Source organism: Psittacula echo (assembly GCF_963264785.1).
Source record: "Psittacula echo genome assembly, chromosome: 1".
NCBI classification, from domain to species: Eukaryota; Metazoa; Chordata; class Aves; order Psittaciformes; family Psittacidae; genus Psittacula; species Psittacula echo.
This window is the reverse complement of record NC_137735.1, coordinates 99,609,170-99,630,686: the sequence shown is the minus strand read 5'-3', so window position 1 is coordinate 99,630,686 and position 21,517 is coordinate 99,609,170. Positions and strand designations below refer to the sequence as shown.

Sequence of the window (21,517 nt, the reverse complement as noted above, 5' to 3'; positions counted from 1 at the left end):
AGATGATAAAAGAATTTAAAAGGAAATGAAACCAATGCAAATGTATTCCATCTCCTCAAAACAAGTATTATTAAAGGAACTGCTCGGCATTCCTGAAGCATCAAGCTACCACAGAACCCAGCACAAACAGATTTTGTATTATTCTACAAAACTTCCTTTCTGGTTTGTTTTGTGGACTCTAAGTTCTGTAGCAACAAATGTTAAGGGTAAGCAAAGATGACAAAAAAGACTTCTGGATGATATTCTCAATTACAATGGCTGATGGGAACCAAAATCCATTAGCCACAGGACCTGCACAAAATGGGTAGCAGCAATGAAGGCTGAATCATAAACACCTGAAAGTGGCTGATCCATCTAACCAGGACCCTGTCTTGGCAGGAGGGTTGGACTAGATGATCTCTAGGGATCCCTTCCAACCCTAATGATTCTGTGATCTTCAAAAGGTGTGTACCAATAGCATATGGAGACGCAGTAGGCCACTAACCTCTTCCCTTGCCAGCTGAGCCACAATGATGGATTTCATGCTTGTTTTTAGTTTTCACCAACTGAAAAGTACAATGTGCTAGCTTAAGCCACCTTCTTGATAATCAGATTTCATGGTTGTTTTAAACTAAAATGTTATGAATCATAAGATAATAAACTGAAAGGACTCAGGCACCAATTTTAATTGCTGGAGCCATGGGCAGTAACTTGTCCAGCAGTGTTTAATAAACTGTTTTAAAAGTGCCCACACCCCTGGTCAGATGATCGGTTTCTGAAGTAAGCAGGAACATCTATGTAAGGAAAACTATTTCTCGGAAAAAATATCAAGGGGAGGGGAAGATTTCTCGCTCTAGTTTAAATTTAAGACCACACTGTAGCATTCAATTTGTGATTAAATTTGCAAACAGTTATTAATTTTCTCGTTATGTTTCTGATGCCCACTGAACCCATCAGAGAACGATTAAGATGATGAATTTGAATGATTAATGAAAGATGAATCTGGAAACAGTAATTCTCTACTCATCCTACATTAAAACTATTATAAGATACTTCAGCTACAGATCTGCATTTTGTTTTAAAAAGAAGCTTCATATCATTTGAGATAACTGTTCCTGAAGAAGGCAGGCACACCATCCTTATGTTTTCTGAACCATTTAAATACTGTGAAGATACTATCACTTTTTATTTTCACCATGTTTAGCACTTTTTTTTAACATATGTTTTGAACTTGAGATGGGAGCAAAGAAACAGTAGGGAAATATTATGAAAACATTTGTCTCGGATTTCATTACAAAACTGCTAAAGAAAAAAATCTCTCTTGGGAATTTAAAAATGATTATTTTTAAGAAATTATGCCAAGCAACAACTCTTAACTATTCATTTTAGTATAATAAAGGAAGACTGACCTAATGGTTTCATTAGATAACTTCTGGCTAAAATACCTAAAAAATATGTATTATGTAATGGTTTGGGTAGGAAGAGGCCTTAAAGATGATTCAGTTCCAACCCCCTGCCATGGGCAGGGACACCTTCCGCTAGACCAGGTTGCTCAAAGCCCTGTCCAACCCGGCCTTGAACACTGCCAGGGATGAGGCAGCCACAAGTTCTCTGGACAACCTGTGCCAGGGCCTCGCCACCCTCGTAGTGAAGAACTTCTTCCTTACATCCAGTCTCAGTCTCCCCTGTTCTATAGTTTGGAAGTCAGTCCATCTGAATGTCAGGAAACACCTTTTTATTGTGAGGGTGAGTGACAGAGCACTGGCACAGATTGCACAGATTGACTATCTGTACCTAGTAAAACACTATGGACATCAAACAGATGCAAGATATATCAAAGTGAAAGTCACTTATTTGGTACCTTATTCCATCCACTGGCATGGGCAGCTATCTCTTCTGTGCGCTGTCGATATTCCTGATATGTCACTGGCCTGCAGAAGTTAAACCAACACTGAAAGTTATAAAAGGAAACAAAAGAACAAGAATAAAATAAAACTCTGAGTTTTCAGAGGACAAAGTATTTTTACATGTATTACAGCAAATAATTTTCTAGAGCTAAGAAGTCTTGTGTTTCATGACATAAAACACCAGCATCATCAGAAAGGAAGGCATCACCTTCTCCCAGTTATATATAATTTCTTATAATTACTTAAGTGAATTTCATAATAATTTGATACTCTACAACTTGAAGAGTTGAAACCCTTATTTGCAAGAAACAGCACTTTTGGTCACAAAATTTCAGGAATTCAGTATTTGTATTTCAGTAGATACCTCCATTTTAGATTTATCACATCTCTACTTCTCTGAATCGGGATGATGACATTTCTCTCTTCCATAATCTCTCCTCTAAGATCATATAGTTATCTTAGAGTCAGTAACAATAAAGACTTTCTGCCAAGCAGCTTCAAAAGCAGTTGTCCTGAGCCAGGTCATGACAAAAAACAAGTTCAGACTTCAGTTTAAGGGGAAATAGCAGCAACTGTTATTGGACAGAAGACTGCTTATTGAACTCCAAGAACCTGTCATGCTCTAACAGCCTACTGTACCATAACATACTTGTTACATGCATATATGAGGACAGGAAAATATAAGCAAAATAAGTATTGCATCAAATAGCACTACTGTAGTAAACATGGGGAAAAGAACAGAGTTGAAGTACGCTGGGGAGAACGTAATTTGGGTTTTTCATTTTAAGTGCATTTTCTTAACTTCCTTGGTACATTAGCTTCTTTAAAATGCAAATCCAAATGAATCAGTGGGATGAAAAGAGCAACAACAGCTGCAGGAAGGATATTATCAAGAGATTAAACAGTAGCTTTAGTTTGCCTTATAAAAAGGCATGCGTGTCAACACATTTTCACAGGCATTTCAGACTTTTTATGTATGCATGCACGCATATAAACAGGAAAAATACTTAGAATGCAAATATTTTCCAATAGAAAACATAAGAAGAACAGAACAGTTGGACTGCTAATAAGCTAGAACCACTTTAATTTCAAAGGCCTCATCTCAGGAACTTTCCAAAAAGAATGAAGCCAGCGTACACCAGATAGGACCCCTCAATGTCAGTCAGCCAATTATCTTACCTTTAAGACATTTGAACTTAAAATGCTGTTATTTCAATCTACCACTTTAGACACAAAAAGGATGGGGTGCAAGGCTCACTGCTTATTTTCCAACTTGTTGCTGGTCTGCTTTTTTAGTGTGGAGCGAGGTATTTACGAAAACGTCAGCTCTTCAAAAGATACTAAGTGCAAGTTTTTAAGGCCATATGGGATAAATGCCTAGCTGGTAAAGGCAGGTAAGCTCCTGCACTTCTGGAGGAACACACTAGCATACATTTTGTCACTTAAGGAGAAATTTGTACCCCACATACTCTTTTCTATGGGTGAATAATTGTTAGTTTACACAACACTGAACTTGACTCTATAAAAACTAAATAAAGAAGCAGGCAGTATAGATGTTAGTTTCTGAAAGTTAAATGGTGAGTTGACAGAGTGCACTTGGATGACTCTTGGAAAAAGAGACAACCATCTCAATCCGTGTGGTCAGATGTTACATGGCACCTCTGTGTGAAATCCAGGTCAGAGTCATAGAATCATAAAATGGCTTGGGTTAGAAGAGACCTTTAAAGATCATGGGCAGGGAGGGACATCTTTCACAACATCAGGTTGCTCAAGACCCTGACTTTAAACAGTCAGTTTTAAATTATATTGGTCACAAAAAAGTACCTCCTTAGTGGTTGACTAGGGAGCTAGTTAAGGAGTAGGTCGCTAGTTAAGGAATCACAGAATGGTTGAAGCTGGAGGGCACTGCTCAAGAATATCCCACCTCTCTGCTCAAGCAGGGCCTCCTACAGCAGGTTGCCCAGAAACATGTCCAAATGGCTTTTGAGTATCTCCAAGGATGGAGACTCCACAAACTCTCTGAACAACCTGTGTCAGTGGTCAGTCACCCTCATAGTAAAAAGGTGTTTCCTGATGTTCAGATGGAATGACTTCCAAATCTGTAATCTTCCAGAAGCCTTCCAAAAAGGGTATTACCTTCACAAGGGCATGAAATGATTCTCTGATGCATATATGCAAGGCTTAAGCCCCATGCATCAGAAAGTTTACATTAGGTGCTGGTATCTAGGCTTCCAGGATTTTGTTGTTCAAACAGCTCATGAACAGCTATGCAAACTCTGAAACAGTAGTACTAGAGGTTCTCATCTTCTTTTGAGTTATATTATTTAAACCAATTCACAAAACATAGACTGAGTAGCTATTTACTAGTGCTGCCTTCACAACTGCATTTATGTAACCGTCCCTAAAGTTGCGCCTTCCAAATCTCTACAAATACATTTTGGATGTCACTCAGAACAGCCAGAAGTAGTTCATGTTGATCCATTTAAAATCAGGCTGGTGATTTACAATAGAAAACCAAGCAACCACAACAATTATACTAATTTGCAAAAGACATTAATCAACATAGTCGCATGCCAAGTACAATGTGCTATATAAGCTTAGACTGGCAGGACAGCTCTTAAGGGCAACAAGGTTAGTCCAGGGGCCCACATTTGCGTCAGATGTGTACATGAATGGTGGTCATAAAACATCTAACTACTGTCCTCCCAGGGAAACTCTCCCTCTCATCTTCAGCCAGACTACAAACAAACCCTCAGCTCCATTCTTAACTATAAGGTAAAAGAAGTTAATCTGGCTAAAGCCCAGCATTCACAAAATTGTCAATGGCAATTGGCAGCTGCCAGCTGCTAGTTCCACCAGCATCTCAAACTGCTTGAACTAGTCTCAGAAGTTCAATGATAAAAGCTTAGAAAAACTTAGGAATTTAAATGACTGCAAAAAGCAAATACCACAAAGAACTATTTGCGCACTACAGTGCAAAACAAAACAAAACTAAACCCAGCCAGGTAAAGGAACATTGAAAAAGAAAGAAATGCAACACAAAATGTAGTCCCATCTTTAGCATTTCAGCAGCAGTCACAATTCAAAAGGAAACACCTTCCCTTTGAGAAAAGCAAATGGAAACTCACTTGCTAAGCAAGCTCTGTAGTGCTTTGTGCAGATGTTCTTTAAGTTCCTGGGACACTTTCTCCCCCAAATGAGCCAGGCAGTCTTCTATTGAGCTCTCTGGGTTGGCAGGACTGAACACTGGGGAAGTGTGGCAGTCAAATCCTGTAGTGGTAAATGCTGAGAGACAAAAGTATACAAAAGAAAATAAAACAGATTCATGTAAGAACATCAACAGTGTCAGATTTCTCATCCCACCAGTTAATACAGTTTACATAAGGGATGAAGAAATCCTAACTCTATAGTCAAAAGATGCTATCAACAAACTGTAGTAAAACAAGTATGGTTTAAATATACTCTGGAAGAGGTACTTACGAGCCATAGCTGACTTGGAACTATATTTCCCTTCCAGCTCTTACTTCACAACTGCATCCTAACCATGAAGTTAACTGAATGTGCAGCTGCTCTCAATTTTAAGCTGACGCTAACCCTGATGGAGCATCAAGAGAGTCTCTTTTCCATGGTAAAGTTTGCCCACACATGGACATATGTATCTGCAGAACTAGAAGGTAATTTTTTTAAATAACATTTTGTTCCTATAACCTTTTCCTTCTCATTTTAAAACTTCTTAGAAAGGTCTGTATGAATGAACATACACAGATCTAGAGCCTTTCTACTTTGTATTACCAATTTGCAGCACTCATGCAAAGCAAAGATTGTTCCCAAATCATCCTCTCCTGGGAGTCCTAGAAAAGCCACATCTATGAGTAAAGTAAAAAGTCAACCTGGTGGAACCAAGAAATCTGATGGTTTAAGCCCACACTCCCTTTAGCTGTTGAAGAATTATTTCACTTTCATCATCAACTGGAGCAGCTTAAGGGCTGCTTACATTTCATTATTTATAGTAGCCTATTAAATGTCATTCAATTGTTTGCTTTGGCTAGTCTCCACCACTCCAAATAGTAATGTTTAACTATTTTACTTCACTTGACTATGTAGAAATCTTAAGAGGGGGAGGAGGGTAGAGATTAAATGCATTCAAAAATATCTCTAGCTAGAGTCCCTGTTACAAATCAACCACCAATATAGTGCATAGAGGTTATCGATTGAAAGGGAAAAAGCATAAGAGCACCTTCCAAGATTTCTTCATCAAGATGTTTTAGCTCCTCCTCGATTTCTATCTTAATCTTCTCCAAAGCCTCTTTCTCCAAAGCATGTTGTGCAATAAGCTGTTGTTGAGTCCCTAAAAGAAGCCAGAGAAATTATTCAAATGTAGTATTTCAAATAAGGTAGATAATAGAACATGGTATTGAAATATTAACTATAAAGAAATTCAAGGTGAAAGTTCTATTTCAGACAGCAACATAAAAAGTATGATCCCTTTAGGGCACTTACTGCTAAAGTTGTACTGTATGAACCCAGAAACACAAAATTCCAGGCCTATTCAAGACAGAATAGGTACTTTAAATATGAATATATTGCAAAAAAATAGAACAATAAGGCCATAAACAGAATACATAACAGCCCTAAAACCAAACTTCTCTTAAATTTAATTGCCAGTCAGTTGTCGATTCTCATCTCCTAACCACGTAATTTAGGAATCTGAAATGTCTGCATATCCCCAGAAGTACACATGCCATGGTTTGGGATGATGAGTACACATTCCATGTGCTGACTCCAGATATTTGATAAAAGAAGTTGCTTCAGAAGTATCATTCAGGATTAAGTAGACTCTCAAAACAGACACAAGACTGTTTCCAAACAAGCCAAGGTATTTAAAACATCTGAATCTTTAAGAAACTGCCTGGTGAATGTCAATCTTTCCAATATGAGGCTGTATGGCAACGTAACTCCTCATGTAACTGTTTTATGGGATGGATACTAGTAGAATGATTGGATGTCTGCGAAAAAGTTCCAGCTCAAAACTTCTGCTATTTAGCTGCTTATTCTTTGGGTTTGCTCATCTTTATTTCTTCCATCAGCTTTCAACCGTGCCTTCAAATCCTATTCTTAAAGCACACTATAAAATCTGTCCCAATAACTACTGTCTTATTTTTACTAAACATCACTGAATGAAAAGCCTACCAACTGAAATTTTCTTCTTCCTTTCTTTCAATTCCTTAAAATGTACTACTGAGGGATAAAATGGATCTCTGTTACATCCACACAAATATAAAAGTGAATTTTGTAATGACTTACTCCTGACACTGTCCTGGTTTTGGCTGGGATAGAGTTAATTTTCTTCCTTGTAGCTGGTACAGTGCTGTGCTTTGGCTTTAATCTGAGGACAATGCTGATAACACACCAATGTTTTAGTTGTTGCTAAGTAATGCTTACTCCAATCAAGGAATTTTCAGTGTCCCATGCTCTGCAAGTGACCAGATGCAGAGAAACCGGGAGGGAGCAGAGATACGACACCTGACCCAAACTAGCCAAAGGGGTATGATATACCACAGAACATCATGCTCAGTATATAAACTATCCTTGGAGCCAGGCTAAATAAACAAACAAATAAAATACACTACAAAGCTTCCCTTTGCTAAAAATTCCACCTTCCAGCCATTTCCTTCCCTGAGTTTTGGGTCAGTTATCAGTCCTTATTAGCTCTGCACTCTGCTACTTTCAACAGTATCAGAGACCGAGTTACACCAAACACACTTAGCTCTCTTACTGCTATATATTTCTTAGATTCTCTTTTGGGACCTTCATGATCACTTGTGTCCATGATTTAAATACCATCTCCTGGCCGGCTTTCTGATAATGTTGCCCATGTCCACAGTTTCTTACTCGTGCACCCAAATACAGATGACTCTCCAACTTTCTGTACCTACATCAACTGCCTACAGCTCTATCTAGGCATCTAGCATTGTTCCACTCTACAAACGTTCTTCACTCAGTTGAAGAAAATAAAAGGAAAAGGATTTATGTCTGTAATGCTGGTATTATCTGACTTAATTTGCTCCTCATCACTTAACATTTCACACCCAAATCTTCAGGTGGGTCCTGCAACACCCAGTGTAGCTTGCTAGCATGTCTGTCTTGTATTTTCCTGTTTTGAAGACATTAAATCATAATTTCATGCTCTTATGAACAACTGTATTTTCTTTGGTTCATCTCTATTTAAATCTGCTTGAGTCTGTTGCGTCGCCTTCTCCTTTCTTCCATAACGGACACACAATGTTACTAGTTTTCAGATCAGAGTGTGAAAACCTCTACAAGCAGTGATACCAGTTAACACACAGATGTGTAGTAGAGTACACTGTGCATTTTCTGAATTTAAAAAAATGCTAGACAATAAGCTTGCAAGGTCTCCTACATTTGAAAATTAAGTTAAAAATACACTGAATATGTGCTAATGCTTAAAATCTCAGCACCCAGTAGATACCTGTGAGGCAAAATCTTTCTAAACCAAGGTAGATTGGCATAAAACGTTCAAGGGAGACCCTACAGCAGCCTTCCACTACCTAAAGGAGCCTACAAGAAATCTAGAGAGGGACTTTTTACAATGGCATATAGTGACAGGACAAGGGGGAACGGCTTTAAACTGACAGAGGGCCTGGCACAGGTTGCCCAGAAAAGCTGTGGCTGCCCCACACCTGGCAGTGTTCAAGGTCAGGTTTGACGGGGCTTTGAATAACCTGGTCTAGTGGAAGGTGTCCCTGTCCATGGAAGGGGTTTAGAACTAAATGGTCTTTAAGGTCCTTTCCAATTCAAAACATTCTAGGGTTGTGTGATTTATGTGAACAGTCTAAAGGAAAAACAGGTAGTCAGGTTAATTCCATTTTACTTAACCACACAGTCCTCATCACTGTACTCAGAATAACTTTATTTAGCTTCTTAAATCCATTCTCAGACAGTCTCTCTTTGCCACTCTGAACAATAAATTCCAGAGAGGAACAAACTGTTTAATGAACAGACACTCACTAATGCCTTGTCAGACACTTTAAGCTGCCTCTTTGAATGACTGAACCACTGCTTTACAGTCAAGTGCAACAAGTATATGCAAGTACAAAGTCTTATTTCAAGCTGTGCTTCACCCTGTATAGGGAAGGGATGGGGTTATTCAGTAGAGCACTCATTCTCACAGGACTAATGTGATGATGATCATATATGACAAGCTGTCATACTTGATAATAAGTCAGCCAGAAAATGGAGGAAGAGAAATTCCATTGCTGCCAGCATACAAAAGAGCTGTTTAGATAATCAGTGCTGCAGTCAATGGTTTCCATCTCGTAACACCCACAACTTTGCAGCTGCTGCTGATTCCAACAGCACCTGACTTTTCAGTTGTGCCAAAACATCAAAAACCTACCCCTCCCGGGCCAGTGACTCTGCACTGTTTATTCCCCTAATTATCAATGAACTTCAGCTTTCTGCATCTCCTGAATGTTGACCACTACCACCAAAACTGCACCCAGTGTTGGCGGACAGCATATTTCAATAGCAAAGGTCCTAAGCGAGTGGTATCTTTTCCTCCTTTGGACAACTCTCAAATCAGTTCTCAAAGAAGTAGAATAAAACAGTAGAAAAACCTTCCAGTGGATGAGACCATATTTTCATTGTTTAATAATGCAAATGGTCACTGTAAGAAGGCTCAGCTTAAAAGAAACTAAGAAAGTCTGAAATATTAAGACCCAAGAAGAGACAAGACATTGCCAACTAGCACTCAATTTTCTTTGTGGGCAGAGAGGAGGCTTAATTAAGAGGGAATTCACAGTCCTGGAGGGACCATCTCTTACTTCTCTAAGTCATACCCCAAAACCTTCCTTTCCTTAGCTCTGTTAAGGAAGTAGTTCCCTTATTAGCACAACTGCATTGGTCTGACCTACAATGTTTACCTTTTCAGCCTGTGACTTTCCATCTAAAGTAGATATATTTTGCCCAAAGAGGAAAGTTTGTCAAGAATGAGTTATTCATCTAAGTTAAAAACACCTGAAAAATGCCTTCATTTCCTACAGACCAACAGTAGGTGCTATAAAGAGTAAGTGAAGATACATAGATGGAGTACAAAGAAAACCAAGATACTCTGCAAGATACAGCCAGTCCATCACCTGTTGGCAGAAAATCTGGCAATGACAAGTATCCAACCCATGATGGTCAAAACTATATAAACGAGGTACTACTGTTAGATTTACCATGGTCTCTAAGAAGCCTTGAGCTCACTCACAATGCATGAAACCTGACCATCTCTGCCTACCTGTATATGTATTTCCCGAGATGTATCAGAGTTCACTTCTAATCAAAGCAAGTGAAAAATAAATGAAAACCCCATTTCTTCCAGTAACCTTGTTAAACACTGCTTAGGTAAGAAATGTTTGTGGGAAACCACTAAAATGCCTTGATCACTGACTATATAAAGCACTTCATACAGTAATTCTGAAACAGGTAAGTGGTCAAAAGAACATAATGCACCATAATTGGATTCAAGTACTGTGGATAGCACCTCAGGGAAACAGTAACACTGTCAAAACCTTGTTCATCTCTTAAGTAATCTATGCCACCATGCACCAGTGGCACTGATTATAAATCTTCCAGGTGCTACGTGAGCTAAGAGATCATTTAAGATTTCTCATTCTGACAAGGAAAACATGGAAAAACTTTCCTTCACAATCTTCATTATAGCCACAGGCTCATGAGATGCAGTCAAACCATGGGGAAGTAGATTGAAAAACAGAAATACAATGAAAGTTACTCCTTGATAAAACACAAAGAAGCATTTATAATATATTGAATCACAAAACTAAAGTATTTTGACTCACTTAAAAAGTCAGTAGTACTAACAACTGCAGTAGACTGGAAGCTTCTGTAATGCACATGAACTTCAAATGGGGAAATGTAGAAATGTTTTCAGAAACTTGATCCATGTTTTCTGTGTATAAACCAGTACTTATAGATAGTACAAGAGTTCTGAAAAAATACTAAAGCTTCTCTCCACAATCTAATGAAGAGCTGAGAGCTTCCACACATTTCAAATAATGGTATTTGTCTGTTGCCCCAAAACACATGAACTCACACAGATGATGTCGTGTGTGTTTTATCAGATTTAGCTGCGTAATTTGTGTTATTCACCTAGCTGAAAACCTATCTAAAAGTAACAGATTATGGTTAATGGACTTTGCTTTAAATAAACTGAAGTCAGTGCTATGCAGAATCACTATTCTGCCAAAACTATAATAGGAATAATCTCTCAAATTATTGCCTAGTTAAGTTTGCTGGGTTTTCCTCTGAAGACACTGAAATCCACTACAGACTACACCGAAATAAATCACCTACAGAACACCATAGAGCTGTAATGTTAAAACACTAGTTTGTCTAATAAACCTGTGTGTTCTTCAAGAGCCTGGAATACTGTGGGTGGTTCTCTCTTCAGACCCTGCACTGAAGAGAAGCTATCTTATAAAAATATCAAAGTAGTGATCAGCTGTTGACTTAGATCAGCCTTCTTTGCTTGAAGCCATAAGTGGTTTGAGCTCTTGTAATTAAATCCATTTTTCTTGCAACAAAATCAAGACCAACCAAGAGGTCCACAAGGAAATACGCTGAGGTAATTTTCTATATAATTTGTCCGAGTTCCCTCTTCACTAAAGAAAGTCCCTCTGAAAACCATCAGGCTCGTAAAGCATATTATTTCTAAAAATAAAAAATAAAAAATATAAGCTTTAACTTGAAATCTAAAAATATGTTCAATAGTTACTCATAGCCGAATGTTTGGCACAAAAATACATAGATCAGAAAGAGAACTCTCTAGTACAAAATGCAGGAAAACAGAGGTTTGCGGGAGATGACTGTAGGAGGAAAAGGAGGGCAATGGACAAAACCATTCAGTTTTTCCCACCACTTCTAGTAGAGATAATACCCCTCCTGTCAGGGAAGAAGGCTTTTTTGGTTGCTTTTTTTAGCTGTCAGGTACACTTTCTAGTTTAACCGACATGTTGAAACTGCACTGGAATCTGGGAGACCACTGTAGACAGATACTCACTGGAGGTACAGAAACACCAACTACACCTAGCACGCCGTGTTCTGTATTCACGCAATGGAAAGATAGATCCTCCAGCAAGTGATACAAAGTGGCTGTAAATAGGATCCTGCTCTGAACTGCCCTCTAGAGGAGTCCCTCGCTCTCCAGTACCGAAGGAGAGTAAAGAAGTTAACATCACTACAAGGGCAGGTAGTGAAAGGACAAGGGGTAACGGCTTTAAGCTGACAGAGGGAAGATTTAGATTAGATATAGGAAAAATTTTTCACTGTGAGGGTGGTGAGGCACTGGCACGAGTTGCCCGGAGAAGCTGTGGCTGCCCCATCCTTGGCAGTGTTCAAGGCCAGGTTGGATGGGGCTTTGAGAAACCTGGTCTAGTGGAAGGTTTCCCTACCCATGGCAGGGGATTGGAATGGGATGATTGCTAAGGTCCCTTCCAAACCAAACCAAACCATTCTATGATTCTAAATCATTCTATGATTCTATTCTACGATTGTATGATTATGACAGCAAACTAAAACTAGGTTTTCTGGATCCTCCCCTTATATTGTAATACGACACAGATACCAAACAAGGAGTAAAGACTTATTTGGACCTAAGAAAAATATATGAAGAGAAAGTATCATATACCAGAGTCAATACAAATGAAACACATAAAAGAGAGAAATGTTCTGCAACTGAAATAGAAATAGGTAGTAACCAAAAAATCACTCCTCTCACTGTTTCCCTTTAAAGGTCTGTCAGCACAATAAGCAAATTATAGCAAAGTAAGATTAAGTGACAGTTACTTTGTATCAGAAGCCTCTCAATTCATAAATAAATAGCATTCAGCCATGGAGAGCAGAAAGACTAGTGACCAGCATTTTCAAGTGCCACAAAAATCACCAGTGGAAGGAATTGGGGATCCATCAAGATATTGTATCAAGGATTGATGACAGCACTTGAAAAACACACTGACAAGCATGATGTAATGTCATACTGTTATTATCCCTCGTATCTTCATTACCAAATACCACTACTTCCCTCCTCATGTTGGGATTCTACACAACAAGTATTCACTCTCATTTACTGGCTTTCACATCTCCTTTGTTCCAACCAGGTTTCTCAGATCACACATGTTACTGTAATACCCAGCTGCCTTCCAGCAGCGCATTAGGCAGTGCAGGTAATATCCATTACAGGCTCGCTGCTTCTCTCACTGTCTCCCCTAAGGGAGAAGATTGAGCATATAGAGCAGAGCCGGTACAGCTCTCCACAAGTAGGCATCAGCCACCTGCCAGACAACAAGGAGATACAGACTGTATATATAAACTACTTTATATTCAAAGAAGACGCATATGGTATTTCAAAATAAACACATAGCTGTTACCACACATATACCCCGGGAGTGCAGCTGAAAAAACTGTGCAGTCACAAGTAACAAGAGAATAAGTAGGAGAAAGGATTTTTAAAAAGTAACTGTCAGACAAATTAAAGCTGTTGAAGGCACGGAAAGCAAAAAAGTACCAAGAAAAGTGAGTTAGGAAACAATTAAACAAGTCCTGAAGCAGAAGGATCATGTTCACACTTAGTTCAGTCACAGCCTTAGGTCCATCCAAGGCATTATAAAAAAAGAGTGAGAAACAAGATGACAAAAAGGGAAAATTATTTTACCCAGAGACTTTGAACAGAAAGCAGTAAAAGCACTAAAAGAAAGATCTAATTACAGTGAAAGATGACCAGGAGAGGAGAAGCTGTGGTCACTGCCTGGTTTTGGGAGTGAGGGTGAGGGAAATGGAGGAGAATTTCCAATTTATGAGGGAAGGTTTAGAGCAACATTTGGGAAGTATTAATGCTATTTTAATACTGAAGTATTTTAATAGCAAATCTAACTACAGCCTACTGTCACACAAGCTAACATATTTCAATAATATCTCAAAAGTAGACTTGGCAGTTATCTTTACTGAGGAGCTTAAAAGTTGTCTTAACTGACTAAAAATTTTTATTTAAGCATTTGTAGCCTACTCTTTAAAGTTTTAATATTGCTCTTTAATTCAAATATTTCTTTGACATTTTAGTAATAAGTATCAGTTGAAAAGTTTCCCCTCAATTGCCAAGTTATTTAAGAAACCAAACTTTTTCTGAATCTTGTATTTACAGAACAAAGCAGACTCTTGCACATTGTAGCTTTGTGTACTCAATACATAAAATCATAGAATGGTTTGGGTTGGAAAGAGCCTTAAGATTCCAGTTCCAACTCCCTTGCCATGGGCAGGAATGCCTTACACTGGACCATGTCGCCCAAGGCTCTGTCCAGCCTGGCCTGGAACACTGCCAGGGATGGGGCATTCACCACTTCTTTCGGCAACCCTTTCCAGTGCCTCACCACCCTCACAGTAAAGAATTTCTTCCTTATATCTAACCTGAACTTCCTCTGTTTAAGTTTAAACCCATTACCCCTTATCCTATTGCTACAGTCCCTGATGAACTCCCTCCAGCATCCTCGTAGGCCCCCTTCAGATACTGGAAGGCTGCTATGAGGTCTCCACGCAGCCTTTTCTTCTCCAGGCTGAACAGCCCCAACTTTCTCAGCCTGTCTTCATACGGAAGGTGATCCAGCCCCACGATCATCCTCATCACTCTTGTCTGGACTTGCTCAAGCAGCTCCATGTCCTTCTTATGTTGAGGACACCAAAACTGTACACAGTACACTTGCTGAGGGTGCATCAATCCCACTGTCCATGTCGCCGACAAAGATGTTTAACAGGATTGGTCCCAACACCAACCCCTGAGGGACACCACTCATTACCTGTCTCCAGTTGAACATTGAGCCACTGACTGTAACTCTCTGCATGCAGCCATCCAGCCAATTCTTTATCGACTGGGTGGTCCATCCATCAAATTGATGTCTCTCCAATTTAGAGACAAGGATGTCGTGTGGGACAGTGTTGAACACTTTGCACAAGTCCAGGTAGATGACGTCAACTGCTCTGCCCCTGTTCATCAGTTCTGTAGCCTCATCATAGAAGGCCACCAAATTGGTCAGGCAGGATTTCCCCTCAGTGAAGCCATGCTGGCTGTCACCAAGCACCTTGTTGTTTTTCATGTGCCTTAGCATGCTTTCCAGGAGAATCTGCTCCAAGATTTTGCCAGGCACAGAGGTGAGACTGACTGGTCTGTAGTTCCCTGGGTCTTCCATATTCCTCTTCTTGAAAATGGGGGTTATATTTCCCTTTTTCCAGTTGTCAGGAACTTCACCTGACTGCCTAATTTTTCAAATATGATGGACAGTGGCTTAGCAACTTCATTCACCAGCTAAACTAGTGAATTTAAACATTTCCAGGTACAGCCCAGTTAGCCCAGATGGAATATTCAGAATGAGATGTTATTGCTAAAATAAACATATTTTCCAATAAAGGGTTTTATGAAACAGCATTTTTGCACTACAGTGCCTCTCCTTTCATGGACCATGGATGCAGTCAAAGTGGAAGGAATATACATATCTTAAATACACTAAGATGAATTTTATGAACGATATATAATTAGCATATGCTATATGCTTTAGTGCCAAACTGATAAAATAATTTCTGTCATAACTTTGATGCTACCTTCTCTTTTCAGGAACCTCTCATTTCATGACAGGTAAGTTCAGTAAATGACAGAGTATGCATTCTTAAACACTTGTTCGAAAAAAAGATTCTGAATACTGTCTTTGTTGGGTTTTTTAAATACACCTTTCATAAGAGCAAGTTCTGAATCACAGGAAATAGTAGTGACTGAAACGTCATTAAGAGTGACAAGTCACCCAAACAATCTTGACAAACATTGTTTAAGTGCTTGCCATGACAAAATCAGGTTTTACTACCTAAGTTTATGTGAAACACAACCTAACAAACTTAATTTATTCTGCCTTCTATTTATTTATTTGATCTCCTGCATGCTTCCTGCATTTCTGGAAGAAACACCTGACCATTTGACTTCAGACAGTGCTTGACTTATTAAAAAAAACCAAATAAATAGATGCAGCATAGGCCAGGTTAAGCCTCACATCTCTGCACTACCGCTGACTGACAACAACAGAAGCTTTAACGTAATAGGACAAAACTATTTAGCAAATGAGATTGCTCAAGTCACCATCCAGAGTTTATGCCTGTAAACACCACCTTGCCCTGCTTACTTCTACTTTCTGCCCAAAAATAAGCAAGCATGGGCTCAAATTCTCAAGATGGCTCAAAAAAGATAACATATATCCACCCCTCCTCACCTCAAAACAGCAACAAAACCTACTTATTTGCTTCATAAACACCAATCAGCCCTGGCATAGCTCAAATTAAAACAATAATTTAAATACAAACAGCTTTGTTTCTGTCAGCATCTCTTCCCATTATTTTAAATGAATAAGAGACACATTACACTAAACATTACACTAAACATCTTGCACTCATGCACAAACAGCTGAAGAACTAATTGCAAATACGGTAAATAGGTACAGGGGAATATGCAAATATTACCTTGTGTCGAAGGAGGAGGATGCTCCTGTGGCTTCTCTTGTGACAAAAGTCCCAGGTAGCTGAGAACTACGTATTTTGTTTCATAGTGAAATCCTACAGGCACAGCAGTAGAGGACGCCATTGGGTTGGCTTGTGATGTGGCAGTACTCTTATGGGGCACGTAGGGTTTTCTCCGGGTAACTGAGAAAGACTGTAAGGAAAGAACAGAGTGTTTTGTTTGGGTTTTTTTTTTTTTTTTGTAAAGCTGCAATAGGTCATGAACTCAAACTTCACAAGGAATTATGTAACAATCATGAAGTAACATCCAGGGTTTTGCCCTCATATCGTATGTGTTCTTATTTGAATAAGAACCATGCAGAGTAAAACCAGCTGCCCCCCAGCCCAGCACCCGGCCTGCCTGCTGCCAGCAGTGGCATTTCTCACTCCAGCCTGGCATACATACTCTCACATTAAAGCAAACTGGACAGTTCCTCACCATGTGCCAGCCTCCTAATGCCTCCCAACTCAATCACATGCACAAATACACATGTATTCATGCAGAGAGGTTTTGAGGGATTATGAAGACTTAGTTACCTGAAATTTGAGCTAATAAGACAGGTTCAGAGGAATCTCTCTTCCCCTAAGCCTCTGATGAGTATTTTCCTGATTCTCTGCTTTCTCAGATTCACTATCATAACGCTACAAAATTTTCATGCAGAAAAAAGTGACCACAATTGCCTTGAATTCATTTTACTGTTCCAACAGCAATGGAAAACATATGGTCAACAGAGGAAATTCCACATTTGTTGTACGGACTGGAAGAACAGATGGTAGCGTGTCCTGGATTTCTCACCTAGACATTAAAACTTGCAAACTAGAAATCCACACCTATCAGCAACATTTGGGCAAAGAACTTCCCTGTTTTACTGTAATTGTTTTGCCTTTTTTTCCCCCAAAACATCCAAATCTGAACATCAGGAACAACTAATGTGGAGAGAAATTAATATCACCCATAAAGAACAAGGTAGAAAAAAATTTCGGAAAACAACATGAAAGTGGGGAAAAAAGCCATACAACAAATTGAAAAGAAGTTTCAGATTAAACAACATGCTTTAGCTCCTTCTATTAGGAACAGTCTGGATAATTACTTCCAACATGCTATCAACTTGATGAATCAAATCATTTTGGGAGTTTACCTTAAAGCTCTAAATATTATTAAGTTCTCCATCACTTCAAAGAGTCATTCCCAAATAACTAGTAGCCCATTCTTGGCCAATGTCTAAATGAAAGGCATTCAAAAAAGTTCATGTTACAACAACAGCTACTTTACAGATAGTGAAGGAGTCAGATAATTTACTAGTGTGAGATTGCAGGTTCATTTAGAAGAAAAATGTAAACCAAGTTTAAAGTTTAAAGCATGTAGAATGAGAAAAATGCTATATACAGAGAATAGGAGTTAAAGCATCTCCAGAGAGTTCCTGATTACACTGAAAATGCCTTGAGACTAAGAGAGAGAACCAAGTTCCCAAATGAAAGCACAACCTGCAAATGAAGCTTCAAAATTCAAAATAATACTAATAAACAGAGCAAGCAAAAGAAAAGCACTGACCTGTCTACCTAGGCAAGATGTCTGGGCTGATTTATAATCCCCTCCTCCCTGGAAAGGAATTCAGATTAATAGCAGTTGTACCCTGGTTACTGAGGATATACAGAACTGTAACTGTGCTGTGGCATGGTTCCTGTGTGAGTAGGTAGCTTGGCAAAAAAAAAAAATTCATCCGTCAAACTAAAAGCCACAAAAGGAAAAGAGTTGGTGTAAAATTGGCCAAATGTTTTTTCTTTAATCTTTAGCAACCCTAGCTTCTGAAACTCATTCAGTATTGAAAACAGAAGAGGACTCTTCCATGAAGACTATAGTCTGGAAGCCCTGCCTCTTGCCATGTATTTCAAAATGCCTGAAATCCTTTAGCAGAAAGATTCAGTTGAATCTTTGCTATGGCTCGAACCAAAGTAGTGATGTATATAGGAAAGAACCAATGTTGAAACTGAGTCAACACTCATCCCTGTTCCCTTGAAGTAGTAATTCTATATTTATGTTGCCTCTTCCATCCCCGAGTGCTCCTCAGGCAATGTATCATGCTTCAGAAACGTAACAGATTATAGCAGAGGATAAGCACAGCTTTTGCACAGTATGCAGTTACCTTTCAGCTGGTTCCACAAACTGAGAGTTTCACAAAGCAAGGAGATATGGTAAAAATAAGTGCTCAGAAAACATTAGGATCCTTTAACAATAGAACTGCTCTTAGGACCAGATCCTCAGATGTCATCACCACATCACAGTTTCACATCACCAGGTGTGAAAGATGCCATTCACCAAAAGCGAAAGCTCCCCAGCACATTTCACTTCTGGTTTGTTCAGTAGAGATCCACAGTACTGAAATCAACAGGCTTTTTGCAATGCCTGAGCCACAGTGAATGGGAGCCCTTCCAGACAACCTGAACTGATCTGTCCTGAAAGAATCAGTCTGACAGATGGTCCAGTGACATCCAGACACTATGCTGCAGATCAAAGAACAAGTCAGAATATATAACAGAGATTATTCTTCAAAATATAATTCCAAACCAACGCAGGAAATGAAAGAAACAGTAAAACAGTCGATCAAAGCAAACATGACACTCCATACCAGCACAGTGATCCACCTGCAACACTGAGACCTCATTTACACAGATTTCAGCATGCTTAGCTCAGCACTTTTGAAGCAAGGAGGAAAAGTGGGAGAATCAGACCACAGCTTACTTAGCGGTTAATGCTTCCCTGGGAAAAGAATGAAAAAAAAAAGCTTTATATGAAAAGAAAGTAATCACTTTGCTCAATACATTCTGAGAGGTAGTTTTATGCAAAATGAGAAGGGAGACTTCAGAACTTGAATGGAAGAAATATCTTCAGCTTCACATAAAAGAATGTCACACTGGAAATGCACTTCAGAATCACTGGCCTTCCCTTGAGAGAAGCCCACAGCACGACAACTGAATTACTCATTTTCAACTGTGAATGACAGGGTTTGTTTACAAAAAAGAAATAGAGAAATATTGACTCAGATACTGTAAATATCTCAGAAAAGGCCATTTTTCAGGAATAAGCGGGATTAAAAAAGGACACGCAGCTTGAGAGGCCAAATCAGAGGAAGGAGAGCTTTTCTCTGCAGGACCAAATTGGAAGAGATCCAGAAACTGTTCAAGAGAGTAAGACAAAAGCTTGTAGGGGAGATGCAATGGAGCAGAGCAAAATAGGGCATTATACAGACTACATGAGTGTCAAAGGAAAGCCAAGAGGGTTACTTCTGGTGTAACAGTAAAAAAAAAAAAAAAGACCTTTCTCAATTCCTGCACCCTTGGGGGAATAAAAGCCTACCTACCCCTTTGAAGCTTGCTTACTTGTTACTCCTCCAACCCTGCTGTTACTTGTTTCACGTGGGCTGAGCTGCTCAGCCGACCTGAGAACAGGAGCTCCAGTCAGACTGACATTTCTTCATGCAATCTGTTGCATTCTAATCCACAGAAGAGTTTACACTAGATAATGAGAAAGGCAAGTCTACCAATTAATAGAGTGAATATAATCCCCTCTTGATGAGGCTCTGCTATGTTTCCATCCTTACTTGCAAAATTCTACCATGCACTAAGCTGTGCTTACTGTGCATTACTCTCAAGCCAAAGTGCAACAGCACTATGGTAACTGCCTATAAGAAAGGTTCATAGCTGCCACTAAGATCCAGTGTGCATTTATTCGACTGTTGCAAGTCCAATTGCCTTTTACATTTAGAGCTGAAGCCTTACGAAGTATTATGCTGCATGTTTCGAAACAAAGCAGTGGATAATCAATATCGCTACCAGTTTCTAATGCACTAAAAACACACACGCAGAAACTGTCCCTCACCTGTCACAGATTGCCTTCTTTTTACAAATACCACCATCACGGCCACAGTTAATTTCTGCTTGAAAAAGGAATCAATCTAGGGGTGGATGCAGCTCCCATCTACAGTCTGGGTTACCAAGCCTCACTTACTGGCTACAAACTTAATCATCCTAGACAGTGGCATTAGCAGAATACTCCCCATTGCTGGAGAATTGTTTCAAAGTCTGGTCTCAGTCAGCAAGCACTCACCCAAGCAAGCAAGCATTCACAGACAGGGAGATTTAGTGAGGCAACAAAACAGCAGCACCGGAGTTCAAATAATTTTTAGGGCAGTGTGCCGCTAATACGTTCACAGGTTTGGCTCATCCTCCTGGTATCAATCCCTACAACAGGTAACCACTCACAGTTCACTCTAATCTGCAGCCTTATTTACCCAAATGTACTGAATTTCAAGGAGTTGCAAGTCTACAAAACCACACCCTGTATCAACAAGATGGAAAATAGTCAATCGCCCTGCAGCCTTACCAGAAAGTTTGTGTAGGGATTTGGGGTGAGACTTGCATGTGCAGACTGGTTTAACCTGGAGCGGTTTGCCTCTGAAAACACTTCATGTAACAGGTAGGACTTTCCAAAGCACCAGACTGCGATCAAGTTGGGAGATAAATTCTTCGGAATACTTTTCCAACAAGATACGAGAGTATGACTAAGAGATTGTTTTTAATAAACTGAGAATTACTGAGTTCAAACATGTCAGCTCCTACTGGAAATGAATCAATATCGCATCCATTACTGATCCTCTAGTGGCACTGAAGGGATAGAAGTACTGGAAAATACGATAGTTCCTTATCTGGGCAGAGGTTTTAGTTGGTATTAGAGGGAGATGTAATTAAGTGAGCATTCTAGGCAAATGGTTTGGGCTTTTTTCTTCTAAGAAGAAAAACAAAACCCGCACGAGTTATCTGCTACAAAGGTTCTCAATCCGTTCCGGCTTTAAACCGCCTTACCACAATATTAAATCATGACAAGCCCAGCTTTCATTAACAAGCTTTCATTCACTTTAACGTGCCAAGCGCTACGTGGCTTTGAAAGCGACCAAGAAGACAGGCAGGTGAAACAAAAGCTCTGCGCTCGCTCCAAGTTTCAGCGGCGCCAGACGAACACAGAGCCG

General features: G+C 39.4%; 1 protein-coding gene across 1 annotated transcript in view; it reads right to left on the bottom strand.

Moving 5' to 3' along the window:
• Positions 1–21,517, bottom strand: part of BCL2L13 (BCL2 like 13) — a 40,371-nt gene that overhangs the window by 16,320 nt on the left and 2,534 nt on the right. The window contains exons 3-6 of the mRNA XM_080627844.1: positions 16,458–16,647; positions 6,124–6,234; positions 5,015–5,171; positions 1,841–1,910 (exon numbers count right to left, since the gene is read on the bottom strand). Coding sequence (XP_080483970.1) covers positions 1,841–1,910; positions 5,015–5,171; positions 6,124–6,234; positions 16,458–16,647 — 528 coding nt within the window. The remainder of the gene's footprint in view (positions 1–1,840; positions 1,911–5,014; positions 5,172–6,123; positions 6,235–16,457; positions 16,648–21,517) is intronic.